This window comes from Helobdella robusta (assembly GCF_000326865.2).
Source record: "Helobdella robusta unplaced genomic scaffold HELROscaffold_1, whole genome shotgun sequence".
NCBI classification, from domain to species: Eukaryota; Metazoa; Annelida; class Clitellata; order Rhynchobdellida; family Glossiphoniidae; genus Helobdella; species Helobdella robusta.
In genome coordinates, this window is record NW_008703570.1 from 6,240,776 (window position 1) to 6,262,405 (window position 21,630).

General features: G+C 33.0%; 3 protein-coding genes across 3 annotated transcripts in view; all 3 read right to left on the minus strand.

Annotated features, from left to right (window-relative positions):
- Positions 1 to 2,454: 2,454 nt before the first annotated feature.
- On the minus strand, positions 2,455 to 2,715 carry HELRODRAFT_63761 (hypothetical protein; the record flags this gene model as incomplete). Its single annotated transcript, XM_009010979.1, has 1 exon — positions 2,455 to 2,715. A coding segment is annotated over one exon (261 nt), but the record flags the coding sequence as incomplete, so codon positions are not given.
- Positions 2,716 to 4,076: 1,361 nt separating this feature from the next.
- Positions 4,077 to 6,088, minus strand: HELRODRAFT_187901 (hypothetical protein). Its single transcript, XM_009010980.1, has 4 exons — positions 5,882 to 6,088; positions 5,625 to 5,698; positions 5,395 to 5,499; positions 4,077 to 4,635 (listed from the first exon to the last, which is right to left on the minus strand). Exons 1-4 carry the CDS (start codon positions 5,950 to 5,952, stop codon positions 4,484 to 4,486), a joined length of 402 nt encoding a protein of 133 aa, XP_009009228.1. The 5' UTR covers positions 5,953 to 6,088; the 3' UTR covers positions 4,077 to 4,483.
- A 7,939-nt stretch (positions 6,089 to 14,027) lies between these two features.
- The window catches only part of HELRODRAFT_184828 (hypothetical protein), a 48,167-nt gene continuing 40,564 nt past the window's right edge, over positions 14,028 to 21,630 (minus strand). Inside the window, exons 16-23 of the mRNA XM_009010981.1 lie at positions 21,243 to 21,274; positions 20,197 to 20,446; positions 16,605 to 16,706; positions 16,255 to 16,400; positions 15,748 to 15,942; positions 15,262 to 15,442; positions 14,853 to 15,055; positions 14,028 to 14,822 (exon numbers count right to left, since the gene is read on the minus strand). Coding sequence (XP_009009229.1) covers positions 14,948 to 15,055; positions 15,262 to 15,442; positions 15,748 to 15,942; positions 16,255 to 16,400; positions 16,605 to 16,706; positions 20,197 to 20,446; positions 21,243 to 21,274 — 1,014 coding nt within the window. The 3' untranslated portion in view covers positions 14,028 to 14,822; positions 14,853 to 14,947. The remainder of the gene's footprint in view (positions 14,823 to 14,852; positions 15,056 to 15,261; positions 15,443 to 15,747; positions 15,943 to 16,254; positions 16,401 to 16,604; positions 16,707 to 20,196; positions 20,447 to 21,242; positions 21,275 to 21,630) is intronic.

Consider the following 21,630-nt stretch of genomic DNA (forward strand, 5'->3'; position numbering starts at 1 on the left):
GGAAGTCCATGATCTTTATTTATAACCCACAGCCATGCTCAATAATTGTAGACCTTAAATTAAAGCAGTCACGAATAAGAATATGCCATTTAAGCTTGGACATATATTTTTGTCTACCTAACCATGCATATAATATATAATTATAATATAAATAGCGTAATCTGTACTGTACACATTATTTTCAAAAGTATAAAATAAAAACTATATAAAAATAAATATATAAAACAAGACATATAATACTCTTGTATTACATTATTTAATAATTTTATAGTGCATGTTGCATTTCTGTTCATCATTAAAAATCAATTAACATGAAAAAAATATATATTTATTGTTGATTTATTTATTTTTTTTATTATTATATAATTATTTTGAATTTATTTTTCTAAATATTAATTAATTTATTTATAATGTGTATATAATAAATTTATTTAAATAAATAAAATATAGTGTTAGTTATCAGTTAAGGTAAGAATATCTAATAAATAATGATTGTTGTCATTGCTTTTGTTTTGTATGTTAGTAGTATTGCATTCATTATTATAGTAATCAGTAGCAATGGCAGGCACAGAAGTACTGCACTCTCTTTCTGTCTATCTTATAATTTCTAAACAATCATTCCCTATTGTAGAGTTTTGGATCAGCCAACTACCTAAATTTTATAGTGCAGGTGGTTCAAAGGCCGTTTTTAAGCAAGCGTAGCGAGTGGCAGTCGATAATGTCTGACTGGTCCGCAGGCAAAAGGTGTATTTATTTAATTTTATATTAATATAAAAATTGTAATTTAAGAAACAACCTTTTATTTCGAGAGAGAAATAAATAGACAGAACAGCTAAATTCGCAGCAATACCGCACCAAAACATTTTTAAAGAATGAAATCTCAACAAAATGGCCGAAAAAGATACGCGCAACTGCGAAAGTAAACACAGGGTCTGCAAAATACAGCAGCACCTGCTACCAAATCTATATATGTATTGTATATATTACTTTTACTTATCATATATTACATATATTATATATTTATATGTGTAATTTTAAATATTATAAATTTATATATATATATATATTTTATTATTTTATTATCTATATATTATATATATATAATATATCCAATATATATATATGTTTGTGAATATACATTTACAGCGTATGCATATTAAAATAATAATAATATCATATGATGTATATTAACCATACACATAGAATACTTAGAATAGATGCTAAATAAATAAATTAATTAATATTAATATGTGTTTACTTTAATACAAATTTGTAATCAATTTTGAGTAAAATGAGGAGCATGTATAATGATTTTTTTAATCACCTTAAATCTAATTTTTAGTATGAAAATTATATAATATTTGATGTTTCAAGCGCCATGTTATTTATAATGATATTGCCTTCATCCTTTCTAGTTATTTAATACTTTATCGGAAGCAAAAGCGTCACACACACCCATTTATTGCAAAGGAGCTACCAAACAGTAAAGGTTTTGGTTGGATGATTCTCGATAGCTGAAATACAGGATATGAAGCTTTCAGGTCATCGACGATCAGGCCCATAAATGTTAATTAGAATTAATCATATATGTTAAATGTTGATGTTGATGTTCCTGTTGTTGAATGAACGTTCAACATATATGAAATTAATATATATAGGCCTATATATATATAATCAGGCGAAGTGCTATGGTTTAATTCTTATGTGTAATCCGCTTATACTTGCATGAAATTTCAGACTGTAAACCTTTTATCGTATTTTTCACATTACTCTCTTTACGGGTTAAAACAGTTTTTTCACTTATTCATTATATTTTATACAAAAAATCATCAAACGGCAGATGTATATTGATGGCGAGTGGGAGATTTTATGAAGGGGTTATTAAGTGGCAAATTTGAGGAAAACTTAAATGTTTGCGAGAACGTCAATGCCATTCTATCATATTAACATATTTCTTATCATCGTTGTCTTATATCTTATAACGGCAAAGCTTCTTGTCACCATAATGCAAAAAGTTTTTAAAAATAAATAATTGAATAATTAAAATGTTTGGTTGAAAATGTTCAGTTTAATTTTACATCTTTTGGTTTGACTTCTTTACTTCCATGTATAGAATTTACTCTGCAAAAATTTATCTAAGGCCATCTTGAAGCTAGTATTGTTGGCTGATTTGACCACATTTTCAGGTAGGCCATTCCAGTCATTTACTATTTTGTTGGTGAACTAGTATTTTCTGACATCTTATTTGCAAGTCTACTCAATCAACTTCATGTCAATCTCTCTTGTCATGGTAGGTGCTTAGTCTGGTTTGATATCGACATCCAGCAGTCCATTAAGCAGTTGATAAGTTAATACCATGTCTCCTCATCTGCGTCTGTAAACAAGTGAAGGCCAGCCTAGAAGCTTTTAACTATTTTCGTATTTTAATGCTCGTTTCTGAACCCTTTCTAAGTGTTAAATTTGGTATTTTCTAAAGGGGTACCACACAACCACACCATATTCCAGAATTGACCTAACCATAGATTTATAAAAAAAAAGTGAAAAGGCTGCTATAGGTGCATTTTTGAAATTTCGTTTTAACAAACCAGCCATTCTATTTGCTTTTCTAGAAGTCTGAAAAACATTGTCACTGAAAATCAGCTTGGAGTCTATAAGTATACTATAATTCATAGATTTTTCTACCTCAGTTAAGGGCATCTTTACTCCTCCTTGTTCCTATTAAGGCATATGTTGAGAACTGCTTTTGACCTCCAACTTTTAATACGAAAGACTTGGAAGCATTTACTGTTAACCCACATCTCAAAAACCATTCACCTATATCTTCCAAAGTTTTCTGCAATGATCGACAGTCTTCTTCAGTCTGAATCAAGTTAAAGATTTTGGTAGTAATTGCAAAAAGTGGAATGTTTTCCCAAACATCTGCAACATCATTGATGTAGATGATAAATAGGAGTGGACCGAGCGTGCTGCCTTGAGGTACTCTGCTGCTGATCTTTTTGGCTGTGATAATGCATCCTCACTTTTTCATCCGGAATGTTCGATTGGTCAAGAAACTTCTGATCCATCCAATAGTGTTTGTGTTAACCTTGTAACTTGACAATTTTGATATCAGTTTGTTGTGAAATATGGTGTCGAAGGCACGTTATTATGTTATATACTCTATTAAAATTCCTCAGAAGATTGTACTGTGATTAAATGCTTTGTTGAACAAATAACTTTTTAACAATCTTCTGAAATCTTTTTCTGGGACAATTTGCTTCAATCTTGTTGGAAGATCACTCCATACCTTGGGCAGAGCAACCTGCACACATCTGTCACCCAGTTTTGTCCTGGTCCTAGGAATTACCATAATTTCTGACGAAACCGAACGCATTGCTTGTCTCACATCAACTTCAGTTCTTTTGCGAAAAACCTCTTTCAGATATTCTGGGCCACCACCATGTACGAAACCATGAGCCAGCACAGCCATCTTAAATCGTATTCGTTCTCTGATCGGTAGCCAGTGAAGACCTTACAACCACTTTGTAATGTGATCACGTCTACTTAGACCAATGACCAATCTGGCGGCAGTATTTTATATTCGTTGAACTTTATTTACAACCCCTACACCAGCACCATAAAGCAACCAATTGCAATAGTCTAATCTAGACAGTACAAAAGTGACCACCAGGCTAGTAAAAATATCAACTGGAAGACATTTCTTGACCAGATACAAACACCGTAGCTGGAGAAAGCAGAGAGCATTGAGTTTCGCAACCTGAGGCAACATCGTATCAAACATCGCATCAAAGCACTGTCAAACATCACATCCAAGTTTTTGACCTTATCAGCCGAGATCAAGCTATTATCCAATATATCAAAAGACATACCTCCTAGTGCAGATAAATCCTTCTTAGAATCAAACCATATCAACATGCCTATTTATATTTTCACATCATGCTGGTCGTATTTATTAGCAAAAATTTTATTTTTCATATCAACGGCGCAGCGAAACACAAAATGATTGCACTAAAACAACAAGCTAGGTAAGGTGATTTACACTTTTAGTATTATAATAGTAGTAACAACGATTAACAACGATTGTTTTTAATTATTTTCGTGTAAATTACTTGTGGCATCATTAATTATTATGGAAGACATGAAGCAGGGACAATTTTATCAAAATAATAAAAAAAAACTATGAATAAACTTTCGGCTTGAGAAGTAACATCAAAAACTAACTTTATCTTATATTTTAATATGAAAGCTTTTAAAATTTTAGAACATTAAACAACAATGAAAACTGCCATTATTTTTGAAAATTAATGTTATTATTTAAAACAAATGTCAAAACTACATTTTGTAAATAATTTAAACTTTTAAAGATGCTTTAGAAAGTTGCACAAGCAATTCAGACACTGTTCTACGAAGTTCATTAGCAGAGTTTCAATTAAACTAGTTTTTAGTAAAAATTGTGAACTGTAGGAAGTACGTGGAGATGGCATCACTTGTTATCGTCAGGTTGTGTGTGTGTAAGGAAACGTTCCCTGGTCTGTTCGTTCCTCATCTTCACGTGTTCATTCTCCACCAACCGCACGCACTCTTTCTTGAACCAACCTCTCCTCCCGTCTCGAATGCGTTCTCCTTCGCACCAACCTGCCAGTCAGCCAGTCAACACCAAATTTTATTCAAAAGTATTTTATTTTAATAAGGATTTCCACGAAGTTCTGCTTTTATAAAATATTCTATGGCAACATTATTGAGAACATTGCTTCAACAATTTCAAATAGCAGCTAAAATAACTGCCTGATTCATAAATTTTTCATAATAATCTTGAACAATAATTTTATTATTTTTTGTTAAAACAAAAATGTGTGTCTCTGAGATCGTTATTTTAAGTCTTTAAACGTAAAATCATTGAACTAGATTTTTCAAAAACCCCAGCAGTACCATCTAGCCTAGCAATTAAATTTAGTAGTGTAAAGAATGTCTATTTGTAAGGCAACAACTTTGTTTTTAAATGGATATATTTAGAAATATTCTAACTCTAAAATTTCTTTCTAAAACTTATGATGTTGACAGTTAAAATTTCGAATATATATTATACACAAAGATGGGTGACGATATTGAGTAATGGTAAAGGCGCCTGGTCTTTTTGTTGCAGTACCTGGATTTGAGCTCAGAGATATCCGCTTAGCAAGTGCAACTGCATTGTGTGCCATGCTTTTTTTCATTTTTTTTGTCTCACAAACAAAAAATAATTTTGTGTGAAAAGAGTCAACCGAGTACTGTCTGTCTGTTGTTGATACCTCTGAGAAATAAATATAAGAGAAGAGAGATTCGATGACGCGTTTGTGTGTGTGTGTGTGTGTGTGTGTGTGTGTGCGTGCAAACAAAAATTTAAATAACCACCACCATCTACGAACGCCAAAGAAAGATTGAGAAAGTCGCCCGCTTGCACATCGAGCTCGTCCAACTGGCGCGGAACATGGCAGGATATGGCGCAAACTTGAACACAATCTTTTTTTAAGCAATTACAAATTTATTAAAATTATGCAATCTTTAAAACAAGGTTTTTGATATGAAGCAAATTATTCAAAATTAGTTTAAATAGAAATTAGATAGCAAATGTGAAAATTGACTACTGTTGGGCGAGTAGGAATGATTGTTGTTGCCTGCATCGCCATTCAGCACTTGAATCCACCTCAACCTCTCACTTCTGCGTGGCGCATTCAATTGAGTTAAATTATTAATATTTAAAAAAAATTAAAACAAAAATATCTTTGTCCTGGTTGGTGTTTAATGTACGAACACCAGAACAGGTGACCAAGCAAGTTACAACGTAAATGAGAAGAACATTTTTTAAACCTGTAATAAATAATGTAAAAAGACAAGAACGAACTCGGCATTGCAGGAGAAAACGAACGGTTCATCGAGAGATTGTATGTGGATGTAGAAGAAGAACTTCATCATAGTGGTTGGTGCTGATGGAGTGAAGGAGGATGAAGGTGACGTTGGGGATGATGAGGATGGTGTGGGAAACAAAGAAGATGGACAGGAAGTGGGTGTGAGGTTGTTGTAATCGTTGATGATGTCGGAATGAATGTGGTGAAGAGGACAGTGATGCAAGACTGTATGCAAAAATCTGTACAAAATTTAATAATATTAAAATTAACAGATATTATGTAATGGTTATAAGAAAAATTGACGTTTCAAGTACTTGAGACAAGATTTTGACATAAAGAACAATTTCATGGAGAAACAACATGTCAACATGATATGAACAATAAAATCGTTTAAAAATAATGAAAACAGCGCAAGAATTAATTACTGAAGACAGGTAATTTCAAACCCTTCTTTTTGAGCAATTATCAGTAGATCATTGAACAGCAAGATCTCCATCATTCTGTCTTCCTTGTACTGCGTTTGGAACAAACTTTTTATTTTGCTGATGGAATTTTTCAATTTCAGTTTTTTCTTATTTTTGTGGTTTTGAACACCATTCGATTCACTCTCATCGGTTTCGCATGTTCCATAGGCTTTCAAGTTGAATTTAATTCTAAGCAGCGATCCACGCTTCTTCAAATAACGATCACTTTTAGCTACAACAATTGTCTGTGTAGTTTTCGCGTTTTTCAACTTTCAAATAAATTTCTTCTAAAAATCATTTACAATGCAAATCTAAATGTTTTTAAACATAATTGATCATTATTTCAGTGATCAACCTTCATAAGATTTTTGAAGCGCAAGGACTTTTGTAATTCAGCCACAGCTTCGATGTTTTGCAAATATTTTGCCTTTTCATTGCTTTGACGAGCAATCTGAATATTGAATGGTGATTATCAAGTTATTCCAATAATTTTAGCAGCAATTTTATAATTTTTTTAATTCACTCAAATAAATTGAAATAAAAATTATTTGCATAGTTTTTAGCACAATCACTCGATTCTAGATTATTAGAAAAATCCAAACATTCAGAAATATTTCTAAGCACTCGGTGATCTCTTTTGGTACGGAATCTGACCCATCGGGTAATTTTTCGATGATGTTTTCAATGAGAAGAGGCATTCTTGTGATCCTTTGAATAGGGGCAATAAGGAATGATTGCAGCTTCAAGCCCTCAACTTTTGGATCGGATTCTAACATTTCCAACGAGGATCGAAAACTTGGATTTCTGGATAGAAAAGTTGTTGCAAACTATTATGTATGCCGTCAGCATTTAAAGGCAATCTAATTTTCAAACGAACGTCATCAGTTGGTTAAGCATTTTCTGTTGGTAGTAAGAATTGCTAATGTAGTTTATGTAAATGTCCGAATATTTCCTGGCTGTTCCTGTCAGAGCCAAACACACTGAACGCCCGTCTAAAAGGCAGCTATCTTTCCATAATTCGTTTAGCGTGTACAACATCCTGTTTTATGTATTTATTTGACGTTAACATTTTTGTAGTGGTTCAAATAGAAAAATTATTATAAATAGAAAATGCAAGCTGCTTGCTAACCGGTAAGACGCATCGATGACGGATGCAATGTTTGAGATGAGATGATGCAAGGAGTGCTTGTCCAAAAGGGCAGAGGATGCTGAAGGTGAGAGGTTGAGTAGGGAAGAAGAAAGAAAATGCGTCTGGAAAATGTAGAGAGTTTTAAAGTAGGATGCCTCGGAGGTTAAGACTTCAAAAAGACACTGCAACAAGAGTTAAATGTGTTTTACGTAATGAGTGGGGTGGTTGCGAACGTTGTTTTATTTTGTAATGTTCTTTGGATGGATGTTACGCTTATAAAATTAAATTCACTTGTATAGCTAAATAACCTGGATAAATAAACCTTTCAGCATACAAACATTTTAACCTAGACAAATAAAATCTAAATAAAACCACCGAACGATTCAGTCAATCACTGTGCAATTTTATTTTATTTATTTCAATTGATTTTAAGATATTTTCAAAGCATTCTGTCTATGAAACGTTTAAATACAAAAATATAAAAACTTTACTTCTTGAAATTTTTGCTCTTGCTTTGTCAATGTGACTTTTTCCAAAAGTTTTTTAACCTGAAATAATATTTTTAACCTTATTTAATATGTTTGTAGTTCGTTTTTTCGATTTTTCTCACTAAAGTTTTTTGGTGAACGTTTAGTTTATTAAAATTCAAAATAAACTTATCATGCTACAAATAAGGCCATATTTCGATTCCGAATGAATCATCGTCAGTGCTCCTTGTTGTATATATAGGGAAATATTGACTTTGTCAAGATTAACTTTGACGTTGTAAAAATTAACTTTGGTGTTGTAAAATTGAACTTTGATGCGAATTAGGTGTCAGGTTTCTTAATTGGCTGGTCATCTTCTTTGGTCTCCTTTTCTTCATCGATAGCATCATATTCTTCTTTGTCACTATTTACGATGCTAGTTTTTATTACTTCTTTGTTTTCGTTGTTGGTTAAGCGCCGGGTTGGAAGTGAGGTTGTCATTTTTTGTTGTATATTTATTTTTGGTTTATTGATGTCGATTAGGACTGCTTCTGCAATTTTAAGATGCGTGTAGTTGCTGTTCTGGTATATTACTTTGGTGTTGCTGTCGAGGATTTCACGGCTAATTGTGATTGAGTGTGTTGAGTCCAAATGAGATTTGATAGCACCACTCTGTTTATGCATCGTAAGCCTTCTAGTCAGTGAGGTAGTAGTAATCCCGATATATGAGACATGTTGACGTGCACAGCCGTCAAAGGGGCAATTAAATTCATATATTACGTGATTACGCTTTAACTCAGAGTTATCTCTAGGACTGCAGCTGTTTTTCAGTATTAGGTGAGACGTCTTTTTATTGTTGTAATAAATTCGGAGTTTAACTTTACTATTTGGGTTGGTTGGTGTGACATTTTTATTGATGATTCATTCGGAATCGAAATATGGCCTTATTTGTAGCATGAATTCGAAAAATATGTTTATTTTGAATTTTAATAAACTAAACGTTCACCAAAAAACTTTAGTGAGAAAAATCGAAAGAACGAACTACAAACATATTAACGCCAAACATTCGGTAGAATTTATAGAATATTGTAATATATATATATATATATATATATATATATATATATATGAAAATTATTATATTAATAAATATTCCAAAACACGTCCTAATGGTATACTATGGTGTTTGGAGTTACTATTGCAGAGCAATGATGATGACCCTGTGATATTTCAATGATGACCGGCTCGTGTGCATCATTCGTTTATTCATTCACAGTATCACATCAATCATCGCAGGCACAAGATTGCATGCACCACATCACACCACCACATCACACCACCACATCACACCACCACATCACACCACCACATCAAATCTCATCTGACCCTTTCACATTCCTTCCACAACTTCTTCCTGTCAATAGAATGGAACAAGTTTGTGGAGCTCACTCTGCCGATGAGTTCGCAGATGGTTGAAGTCTGGGGCGATGATGATATTGTGTTTAATTTCGGAAGGTGTAAGTTCTTGTTGGCTTCTTGCTGGTAGATCTTCGTATTGTTGTTAGTACTGTTTGTTGTTGCACCGTTTTTGTTTGTGTCTATGCTTTCACTGATGATGTTGATGTTATCAATGGTGTATGTTTTAGTTATAATGTTGTTGTTGCTGCTACTGCTGTTTTCATGTTTGTTGATGTCGTTGATGTTTTTTTTATTACTGTGCGTGCTACTGACAGCCTCACTGTTGTTTCTGTGATTAGTTTCATCATTGCTTTGCTTGTTGCGGTTGTTGATGCCGGATAAAATTTTGTCTTTTTCCTCATCGATGTCACCTTTCAAATCATAATTGTTGAAAAATATTTTTAAAATGTTTTGAAAATTACGTATGTATGACAGTTAAAAATTGTAGCTTGTCGTTACGACGAGAATTGTGAATGCAGGGCTAGGAACATATATGGAACGATTGTGAAGCATCACTACATCCCAGTGAAAGCTGAAAGTGTCGTAGCTTTTTCTTGAAATGATCATTTCTATGTATATTAGAAAAATTACACTGGATCGTTATCAGGCGCTCCTCATTCTTATTAGTTTAAGATAACGGGCATAAAATAATTAGCTAATTAATACTGCGTTTGATATTTTATCGCCAGCAACTGAGAAGGCTAGATTATTTCACGTCAAATCGTCAAATGTCAAAAAAATTGTGAAGCTCACTTGAATCTACGCTGCACGAGGAAGTGATCAGTGACCTGAAAATTGTGTTCTCGTAATAAACCTGGTAGAAAGGCCCATTTTGATAGAAATTGAACAAGTCCACATCTTCTTCTTTGTCCAAAGAATATATTGAACTCTGCATTTAGTAAACAGATTAATAATACGAAAAATAATAACTTGCTTCGGCCAAAAATGTTTACTGATGTTAGAGATAATTTAAAAAAATTAGTTTGGTTAAAATTTCAACTGACGCTTGTATCTTGTTGAAAAGTTAATTGGAAGTTGAGATTCATGTAGAGAGTTGTTCCGTCATCAAAGTTGTTATTGTTTTCATTATTATTTACAAAGTCCATGTTCGTCTGATCGTGATGATTTCTGAAAACAAATAATTGTCTTCCAGTAAAGTTGGCCAGGCAAAAATAAATGTGAATTTTATTCTAGTCGACTAGACTACCTTCTGTCATCCAAAAAATCGTTGTGGGCAACAGAGTGACCAGATGGAAGGTCATCTCTTTTCTCACCATTGTGCAGGGCGTCATCTATTTTCTCCAAATTGGTTGATTCATCCGATAAATTTTTATTTCTGTCTGCAGCTCTGATTTTCAAAATCAGTAATATTAAATTAATAATTATTTTAATTATTATTTTATTATTAATATATAATTATCTACAACGCTAACCATTTTTCTTAATACTATGATAACTAATTTGACTGCCCACCATTTCCAATTACAGCTTATCTATTATAATTATATTGTGATCAACGATTTTGAAGATATGTAATTAGCCATTATTATTTCTAAGACGTTTTCATGAGTTATTTGGTTTAACTAGTTTTTAAAATGAATCCGAATTCTTAATTTGTTTAAAATACTCTGAAACTTACTTCTATAAATATCTGTTAAATTAATGAAACACAACTATTTTTGTCAACGTTTCATTGTCATGAAACAAACTTTCGCTTATTTTAATTTTAACGATGCATACAATCATAAAAATTTGACATTTATACTAAACTTGTCTTGTCTCAAACGAAATTCTTCAAACATATAAAAACTAAAAATCAATTAACTCCAACTTATCTCATTATATTGGAAACAGAATTCTTAAATCTTCAACACTTTCCAAGTTTTAATCTCAGTTTGCAAACCAACTTATAAATTTCTTATTTTAGACATTAAGGTCAAATAATAAAGTCTGCTATGTTTTCAGAAAAATTACCATCAATTCTCAATCGCCGGTTTAATTTTTAAAATTTTCGCTGGTTTTTATATATCAACAAAAAATAATGTGTGCGATTATGATACTCAAGACAAACTTGGCTTCAATTCTTGTTTCCAATAGGTTGTTTCCAAAATCTGTTCCATAAAATCATATAATAAATTTATGAAAAATTAATACATAACACAAACGCACACACACTCGCACACACACACACAAACTCAGATATTTTTTAGAAATTTAATATTATACATATTGTTATACTTTATTAAAATATTTAATTAACAATTTTTTTAAACCGTTTGATTCATTGTTTTTCTTTGAAGAAATTTCTTCATTTTCAGCAATTTTTGCTTTGTTGAAACATCTTGGAGTCGGCACTGGAGGTTTAGGAAAACGAACAACGTGATTGGCTTCAGTGCTCATTCTTCAAATTCAAAATATAAGCTCCGATCTGAGTTTTCTTTCAATCAATATGCAAGATTTATGGATGCCTTATAAATGTAACGAAATAAATAAATATTCTCGCTTAACGGAGCAATAACTTTTGTTGGCGTTACTATATGCTAGCAGCAAATTTTGTATAGAAAAATATGCCATTGTTAAGCTGTGCAATTTATAAAGAGTACCTGACGGTTTAGATTTTAAAATAAATACTTCCTTTTAACAAAATTTTATTTGATCACTGTAAGATATTTCAGCTAAATAAAAATTTAATCGATAAAACAAGTCTTTGAGAAAGAAAATGTACTAAGTATATGTTTAGTGAATGTTCTGAGGTTTTCCAAGTGCAGATAAGGGATCCAGCATTGCTCTGTGATTTGTGAAATCATAATGAAATTAACCCAATAGGGAAATACAAGAAATAAAATCAGGTATACATGAATTGAAACTTACAATAATCTATGACATGGAAACAAGAGCCAACAATGTAGAGACTGCACTTAGAGTAACAAATCGAATTAATAAAACTAAGAAAATAATTATACCTATTAATAAAAATAAAAAGTGACAGCATTTTAAATAAACCTGGATAAACTAGAGCAAGTTGACCAGCTAGTATATTTAGACAGTGTTTTACTTAGTAACAACAATTGCTTAAAAGAAATCAATCAAAAAATAGCTCTCGCATGAGGAATATATAGAAGAGTAAAAATGTTTGAAATTGTGTGCGACAGAAAAATGTTGGAAATTAGTTGAAGGCTGTCGGATCGCAAATCCTAACGATTAAAACTAACGATCGTCAAAACAAAGAAAAACACCATAAACTAACGAAGTGATTCGCGGGGGCCATATAAGAAAAAACTACGATATGATTCTGATAGGTATTCGGGCTGCTGATGAGTCTCCGGTAGGGACGAAACACGTGTTCTGCATATCCAAACGAATACTATTCTTATCTTCTTTTCACTTCCGCTCACTGCTCTTCTTGGTTTGGTGTTCTCATACATTAGCGCAACCGCAACAAGGCAAAAACTAAATCATAAGAAAGCAGCAGGGACTCATATTTGAAAAATACCCGAAAATAGATTAATTAAATTTGTACTAATAATGATGAAGAGAAACTTGAAAAGTAAAATCGGAAAACTTTCCATGAAATGAACAGAACGAAATGAATAGACGGGTGTGGGAATACTGATCTCAATAAAATTGGCCAAAGGTATAAAAGGTTTGAAAATCTTCATAAAAAGGTGTTGACATCAACGGCCTAAACAGACCCTGAAAAATTGAAGAGAATTGAATAACTGCTGAATTTGGGAAAACAACGCAATAAGCATTTGCTAAATATTTTCTGAATAGAAATCCGAATCTAAAATGACACTCGGAAAAAAGTTGAATGAATTGTTGATGTCGCTCGAATACAGTTGCTTACAAAACGTTAAATATAATAAATTCAAAGACAGGAGATCAATCTCGGAATTAAGTTTGTAATTATCAGACGCTTGTTCAGCTAAACCAAAAATCATTTAGCGAAGCCAATGTGAACAAAGTTATAGAATTATTTCGTTGATAGACCTCTTCCTGTTCACCTCGATGTTGGCTTAAGGAACCACCATGCTAGTATTATAATATATAATTTAACGTTGCTACCTGAAACTAAAATTTACAACTGTCTATTTAAATTTTTAACTAAATTTTTAAGCATTTACTTTTTTTTCAATTGTACACTCATTATTGTTTGCCTTTTCCGCCAGTATTTCTTAGTACTGTTTTAAATAGCGTCAAAAATTGAATTTTTATTTTGTATCACTATTCTACTTAGTGTTGCATCGAAAAATTTACTTTCAGTTCAGTAACTTGTATCTGTCCGCATAGACGACGCGTGTACATTAGAACATACATGCAAGAACCGAACAAATGACGCTTTCGACCTGTACTATTTGGTAGAGGCAGCTTTCGAACCAGGTCATATCGCCTTTGTTCGTTGAGAAAACAGTGAAGAACACGGCATTCCCACTGACCGAATTATCCAGACGACCATTTTCATTGCTGCGAATTGCTCCAGTAGCAGCGTACTACTAAACTGACCGGCATCAGGTATCGTAAGACCAGTTATTATATTTCAATTATCCTAAACCAAATGTTTGCCAAACTTTTTACCACACGAATGAAATTCTACTAATATAATAGATGTTTCAATGTAATTCAGCACACTTTCACACCAATGTTTATTAAACAAAAGTTATTAAGCTACCAAAAACTATGTACATAAATACACACACACGCGTAAAATGAACCGCTATTTTGTTCAATAGATAGACAAACGTATGTATTGCCGCGTATTTCGATAAAATTATGTACATGTATATATATACGCATACATATGCAATAAATGCTCAAAATAAATAAAACGGAAATAGTCAACAGCACAGAGATGATGGCAGAGCAGCCTGTCTCACGCAACCACACGACCTCGCTCTCCCGTTGGCACACACACACACATATACATTATTATACAGCCGTATACTCAATAGGTGCAAACATTTAATTGGAACCGTAGAAATCCAAACACATTTCATGCACGTGCATAATGAAAAATGAATTAGCTAATTTTCAATTGAATAAGTTATATTAAAACCTAAATTTCCTTTTCACATTTAGTCACAACTTTTATTTCCGAACTGCTGCACGCACACACAAACACGAACACATGCATTATATATTTTTTGTGCACTGACAGATGCATAATCCGTAACATGAAATAAATTTACATCAAAAATTCAAATAAACTGGCATCACAAAAACAATGTTACATTTTTAATTTGCGAAGACGAGGTCCTCGCAAAGAAAACAAAAATAATAAAAAGCAAAAATAATGAGCGTGTACATGTACGAAGAAAATATTTAACAGATGAATGAACGATTGAATGAACGAATGTGAGAAGCGACAGTCAATGTGAGTAAATGTGCGTATTTGCAATATGTACAGGAGGAGGAGGAGGAGGAGGAGGAGGAGGAGGAGGAGGAGGAGGAAGAGGAGGTGGTTGTTTAAGTAACAAACTGCTAGTTTAAGCAGATTTTATCTACAAGATGAATGAAAAATCAGTAGGTAGGCGATGCCAACGTTCGCTAGAATATGACTTCGTATAATGTGGCTTTCTTATCTCCAGAGCCGGTAACAATGAATTTGTCGTCGATGGATATGTCGCTGCATAGTACTGATGATGACTCTTTTGACTGTGTGAACATTTCGTTTCGTAATAATTTAGCATCACAGGGTTCAAACATTTTGCCAATTTATTACGAAGTACATATATCAGATATGCACAAATAAAATAACTTTACACAAGTTTAATAAACCTAATGTTGGCTACCATTAGTTAAATATTGTTTAATCTCTAAAAAATTACAAAATGGAAATAAAAACAAGGAGTAAATGAGACCTGGAATATGCTAGCCCCATAAGGAGTTCTCCATGCATTCAGTAGGTTGTCCTTGCCTGTGCTAACGAACCACTTGCCGCAATATGCAAACTTTAATGAAAGAACGCAACTTTCGTGCAGGTGAAGCTGATATTTGTCAGGTTTCGAGTGATGCAAGACTTCAACGTTGCTGCTTTCCATACTGTATGATTCAATGGCCATTTAAAAATTATTATTTCGGTAGTTGCATTGATGAAGACAATTTAACAACTATAACAATTCATGGAAATTATGTAAAAATAGCAACTATTAAAAACTTTTTACGCAGTTTATAACTACTTTTAATTTTAGATGGCTTACATTTATCGATCGAAAAATTATTATTTTTACAAAAAGAGCAGTCTAACAAATCAGTTTAATAAGCAAAACTAAGAAAACATTTGCTGAAAGCAAAAGAAAGGACATCCTGAAATAAATAACCCGCCCAACAGCAAATAAATAACTCACCCAACTGCAAGCCACTCCCCTGTGGGACAGTAACCGAGAGAAAATATCTGAGAAGCGAAATCATGCTGCTGTAACTGTCGACCTTCTCTCAAATCCCACGATCGAACTGTGTTGTCGAGACCTCCTGTCCACAATTTCGAACCATCTGGAGAGATGTCTATGCAACTGGCGCCATCTGTGTGACCTTGGAACTGTCTGAAATCATTGAAAATATAATAAAATGATTGGAAAATTGATCGAGCAGATTTTATAATAAGTATTTAGAGCTTGTTTTAAAAAAGTCGTTGTTCTTATACTTCTAACATCATTATTCTAATATTATTCTATAACATTACCATGTAACATTATTCTATAACACTACCATGTAACATTATTCTATAACATTACCATGTAACATTATTCTATAATATTATTACCACGTAACATTATTCTATAATATTACCATATAGCAATGACAAACGGGGCAGCATTATTTTGAAATGCGCATGTTCACGTGTGCCTACAAACCTGACGAGTGTTTGATTATGCAAGTCCCACACGGTTATGTTGCCATCGCTGCAACAACTGAAACACAAGTTGGAGTCTGGACTGATAGCCAGGGCGTAACAAGCAGGAGCGGCCGACGTCAGTTCCGCCTTTATTCGAGGTGAAGACTGTTGAAAAAGTAAATTAGTAATTAAGTAGTAAAAGTAGTAAGTAGTAAAACTAGTAATATAATTAGAAGAAAAAAATTTAGAAATTTCGGATGTGGTTAAAAATCAATAGAATGACTTAGATGGTTAGGGTTAGGGTTAGATAGAAACCAATTATAACCAACGTTAAATAATAAAGATAGAAAGTTCCGTTAAAAAACATACGCTTGCTAGGTCCCATATGGAAATGGTGCTTGCCTCCCCTCCCACTACCAGGGTTCGACCGTCTTGCAACAACTTGACGGATCGTATGTAGTTGTCTCGTTGCTGAGGGTTGTCGTTATTCAATAATTTATTCATTCATTCGGCAGATCACCAAATATCATCTCAAGAAAATTAATGCATTTAGTACCGGTTGGCGATTAATGAGGCGACCATTTGATCATAGTATGTTGAAATCTAACTCATATTGAATGAAGTCTGGCTTATTTAGGCTCCTATTGTTCAAATTATTGAAAAAATAAAAAATGAGAAAGAGAGAGAGAGAGAGAGAGAGAGACAAATAAACGAGAAGGAGAAAGAAAGTCGCTCTTATTTGTAAATAAAAGATCATTGAGATTATTTATCAAATCGTTTTCAGGCTATTTACAGAGAAATTCACTGCCAGAAATTATTACAATTTTAAACAAATTGCAGGAAAATACTGTAAAATGTGATTGGCCAGCAACTGTGAGGATATAAAAACTGACAGCCTCGAAAAAATATTGCGCTTAGATTTTAGATAGCAGTCAGTAAAACGGCTTCGAAAGATGTGAGAAAACAAGAAAAACATGAAAAAAAAAAATAATGAGAATGAATAAATAAAATGTGCGCTCAGTACCTACCGCACGTGAACAAATGTAACCAGAGGAGAATCGAAGAGACGGAAACAAGGATGCAACCTGTTAGACGCATTCAACCGAATACAGACGCAGAAATAAAAACATAACGATAGCAAATGTTTGTATAAAAATTGCAACCCGGGACATTCAGGAATAATTTAATTAATAAAACTGTCGTCCGGTCACGTCCAATAAAATTTCAACATATTGACACCTTGGATCACATCAAATGAGCTGATAAACAAATACAAGCACTGTGTATTTGTTGTTCAGTGAGTGTGTGATTGATTGTTTGATTGATTGATTGATTGATTGATTGATTGATTGATTGATTGATTGATTGATTGATTGATTGATTGATTGATTGATTGATTAGGCAAGTGCAGATGAGTACTGTCATTTGTTTAATTTTTTCAATCATAAATATTATTTATCATTAACTAATTAATTGGTTAAATTATTTGTTTGTTTATTTACGTATTCGTTTTCCACCTCGCTGCTTTTATACTCAATAAATTTGATATTATATTTTCTATGTAGCCCATTTTGGTCTGTTTATTTTCTTCATTTTATGACATTTTCCTTTTGCACGTTGCAATAAATTCTGCGTCTGTCAGTCTGATTTTCAAGAGAACAAATTTAAAAATAAAAGAGTATTTGGATGAATAAATGTGAGTGTGTGAGTGAATTGGAGCGAGAGAATGAAGAATGAAAGCTATAGAGACAACAAGAAGTTGATACTTTTGGAGGCTGTCAATTTTTATAAAAAAATTATCATCGCTCAAAGGTTTAAACACGCCCGATGAATGAGCCCATTTAAAGATGAGGGATTGAAGTTGAAGTGAGGAAAGTTACAAACTATCACAAAATGTACATTGAAATTCAATGATCACATCAAAACTCACCAAGTGTCATAGTTCAGGCATTATATAACACAATATAGACAACAATAACGACAGTAATACAACAACAACAATAATAATAATAATAATAAACCATATCAATATATAAATAACAGTTGATAAAATTCTCTAAAGCAAATGACAATGAATCAGATGAGTGGAGCATAAAATGTATGGAAGTTCTTGAAAAGATATAAAGTGCATGCACTCAAATGTAGGAGTCCTCGAAAGAAAAATTGAATGTTAATGTTAGCACCAATTGAAATATATTACAACTACAATATAAAGTCAAACTCTCTTGCGTGAACTCTGTGAAGCCCTTCAAACACACTTCAAGATAAGTAACGTAAGGCAGATCGTTTAAATAGGCGAAAAGTATAATTAAAGAATCTTAGAATCATAAAACTGAATTGCATTGACGAGCCAGATAGCCAACCACGCACTTGACTAAACTTGAAATCAAAATTTTTTCAATGTGCTATCAATCAACAATCCTGATATGTGTGTATGTGTGTGTTCGTGTATGTGTGTGTTCGTGTGTGTACGTGTATGTGTGCATGTGCGTTGGTCGTGATCATCAGCTGATCACGATCATCACTACATTCCAGTTAACTCCTCAAAGTTAGCAGATCAACTCCCACTCTCGCTTAACGTGTTCCTTGTCATAAGGTAGGCTGCACTGCCATAACGCATGACAAGTGTAACTAATACATGTCGATCCTTCAAAAACATCAAAATATACAAATACAATCAATGCAATTGGGATTGGGCGCGCTTCATATAAAATGTTTAATTTAATAAATTATAAACAAAAAAATTTGAGTGATAAAGACAAGCTTAAATAAACTATGAACAAACATGAAATTAAAAATGATTTATTTTATCCTCAAAAAGATGTTTCCTTTTCAATGGAATAACAACACAAGAAAAAAAGAAGCCATCATTTGTGTATTTTGTGAGCAGCTCAGTTGTGTCTTGGTTTCAAAAAAAATGAACTAGCCATAAGAAGGAGAATTTTATGAGAAGGTGCAAACATCCGGCGCAACAGGCACTGAATCACAAGATGAAACAAAAAGAATGTTTGTGGTAAGGAGAGATGAAGCAAAAAATTCACCATTAGGTGTTGTTTGACTGGAAAGTTGATGTAATCAGATCAAATAACTGAAAACAAAAGAAAAAGTTTACACAAAACAAACACCACAAGACTAAAATTGTAAAACAATGATTATAGGCAATAACCAGGAAAATAAATTATCAGACAACAGAAAGTGAAAGAAATAAATATACAGTCGAACCGGTTAGAACTTTGAAATTTTTGAAATTATTGCAACAAATTTGATTAGTTAAGTGTGAAGAAACAAATAAATGGTAATTGAGTTCAATTTAAATGCAGCCTGGGGTAGAAATGAAAGAAAGTTAGAGGAAAAAAATAATTTATGTATGGTAAGACAGATGGCGGCCTCTGACATTTGACTGCTGCTGTTTTTTGTTTTTCAAGTTCACTCACAAATGAATATTTTCCTTGAGCCAATGAATAAATAATGAAAATATATGCTAAAGTTAATAACAATTATTCACAAATCTATCATAAATTTGAGCCACTATTGATAATATAAAAAAAAACATCCAAATAATTTCTTCAATGAAATATAGCTTAATTTTCAAACACTGCATAACAGCATATTAATTTTTAGCGACAACTACTCACATTAGACACTTACAACACAAATATCAGTTTATAAAAGAGATGCGTCTATTTATAAGATGAATTGGTCATCTGTGTAACAAGAATGTCCACCCATTTAGCATTTAACAAATCAGTGTCATTCACAATCAACTTTTTCAAATGAGCTCAAGAAGCCCAGGAATGTCATTATCTTTTATTTTTTTTATAAAAAAGTCTCTTAAAGAAAAATTCATTCGAAAAAACGATGCTTCGTGGTACGTTTATCTTTCGTCTATCAAATGTTACAGAAAAATGTTAATGATGATCTAATGTTAATGATGATCTGACGCCGATGAAAATGTACAAACCAAGCAGTCGAGTTGGGTGATGGGCGACTTGCAGATGGGATCTCTGATGTCCCACATCTTCACGCAGCCCTTGCCTCCCGTGTACACGTGTTTGGGCGGGTTGCTGATCGTGACGGCGCACACCACCTCTCCGTGGTTGAGGGTTGTGATCTGTCTGGCGTGGCGAGGAATGCCTGAACCAACGAGGGCATCTGGTGGGAAGGGCACCGGCTGCATCTGACCGTCAGCACTCACGTAAAAAGAGTAGGCCCTGTTGGATCATTTATGATAGATATGAGATTAAGCATAAGAGAGATCACGTTGTACACTGCTTTTTTTATAAAGCTAACAGGATGATTAGTGTTAAAACTACACTCCAGTGCAAACAAACGAAAGTTCTACTAAATTAATTGCGATTTTGTAGCTAGAAGCCCATCTTCAAATTAAAAATGAGCCATCAATTGGATTTTAAAATTGAAAACATAATATGAGCAAGTTTTTAAGTTAATTACCTGAAAAGTGTTGCTGAAAAGCGAGAAAAGAAAACTCATTGTGAAAGAATAAATTTAAATAATAAACTCGCAGAATAAACTTGCACATATCAAATTAATGCCTTTGTTAGCAAATTATATTTTGACAAATTGGTTGCTCCCTAAATGATGGATGAGCATTAAGCACCAAAAAGTTATGAGCACGATGATGATGATGGTGATGATGATGATGGTAGTGATGATGATGATGATGATGGCTGCAGCGTGCAGGATGGTCGCAAACGATGATAGCCTCAGGATAATTATGACGATGGTGATGACGATAGCAACACTAAATGCCTCTTTTATTATCTTTTAATAACGACAGTAAAAATAAAATGAAAGAGCTGCCAAGTAAAAACAATGACACATCAATTATGGCTAACATCATTTCTAACGATTTTCGTTAAGATAAACTGCATCCTTAGCAATTGGAAAATGAGCCGAGCAAAACTAATTAAACTTTATTCTGTCATTATCATGGAAAAATATCATTTAACAAATCAGCCAGCAGAATAAGAACAGAAAATAACTAACGGTTTTCCAGCAAGTCTTGGATCGAACTGTGCCTGGATGAGTGATGTATAAAAATTCATCAACATCAGCAAAATTTTTCAAGTATATAAATAAACTTCACTAAACAAACAAAACAATAAATGCGGATAAAATTTCATAATTTTTTTGAAATGATAAAAAATTCAACTGGTCGGCGAATTAGCTCAGACGGTAGAGCTATGTCTCACGCAGTTAGTACGCGATGGCCTGATTCGAATACCGTCTGTCACAGACTGAAAAAAAGACTATCGTGCTCCAAGGGCGTATGATGCGGTGCTTGCGCGTGCAAACATGATGTGCAAGTAGGTCATGCAGTGTGGGAAGTACGGCCTTTTTGGCACGAAATTATAAAGTATAGAATAACAGGTGA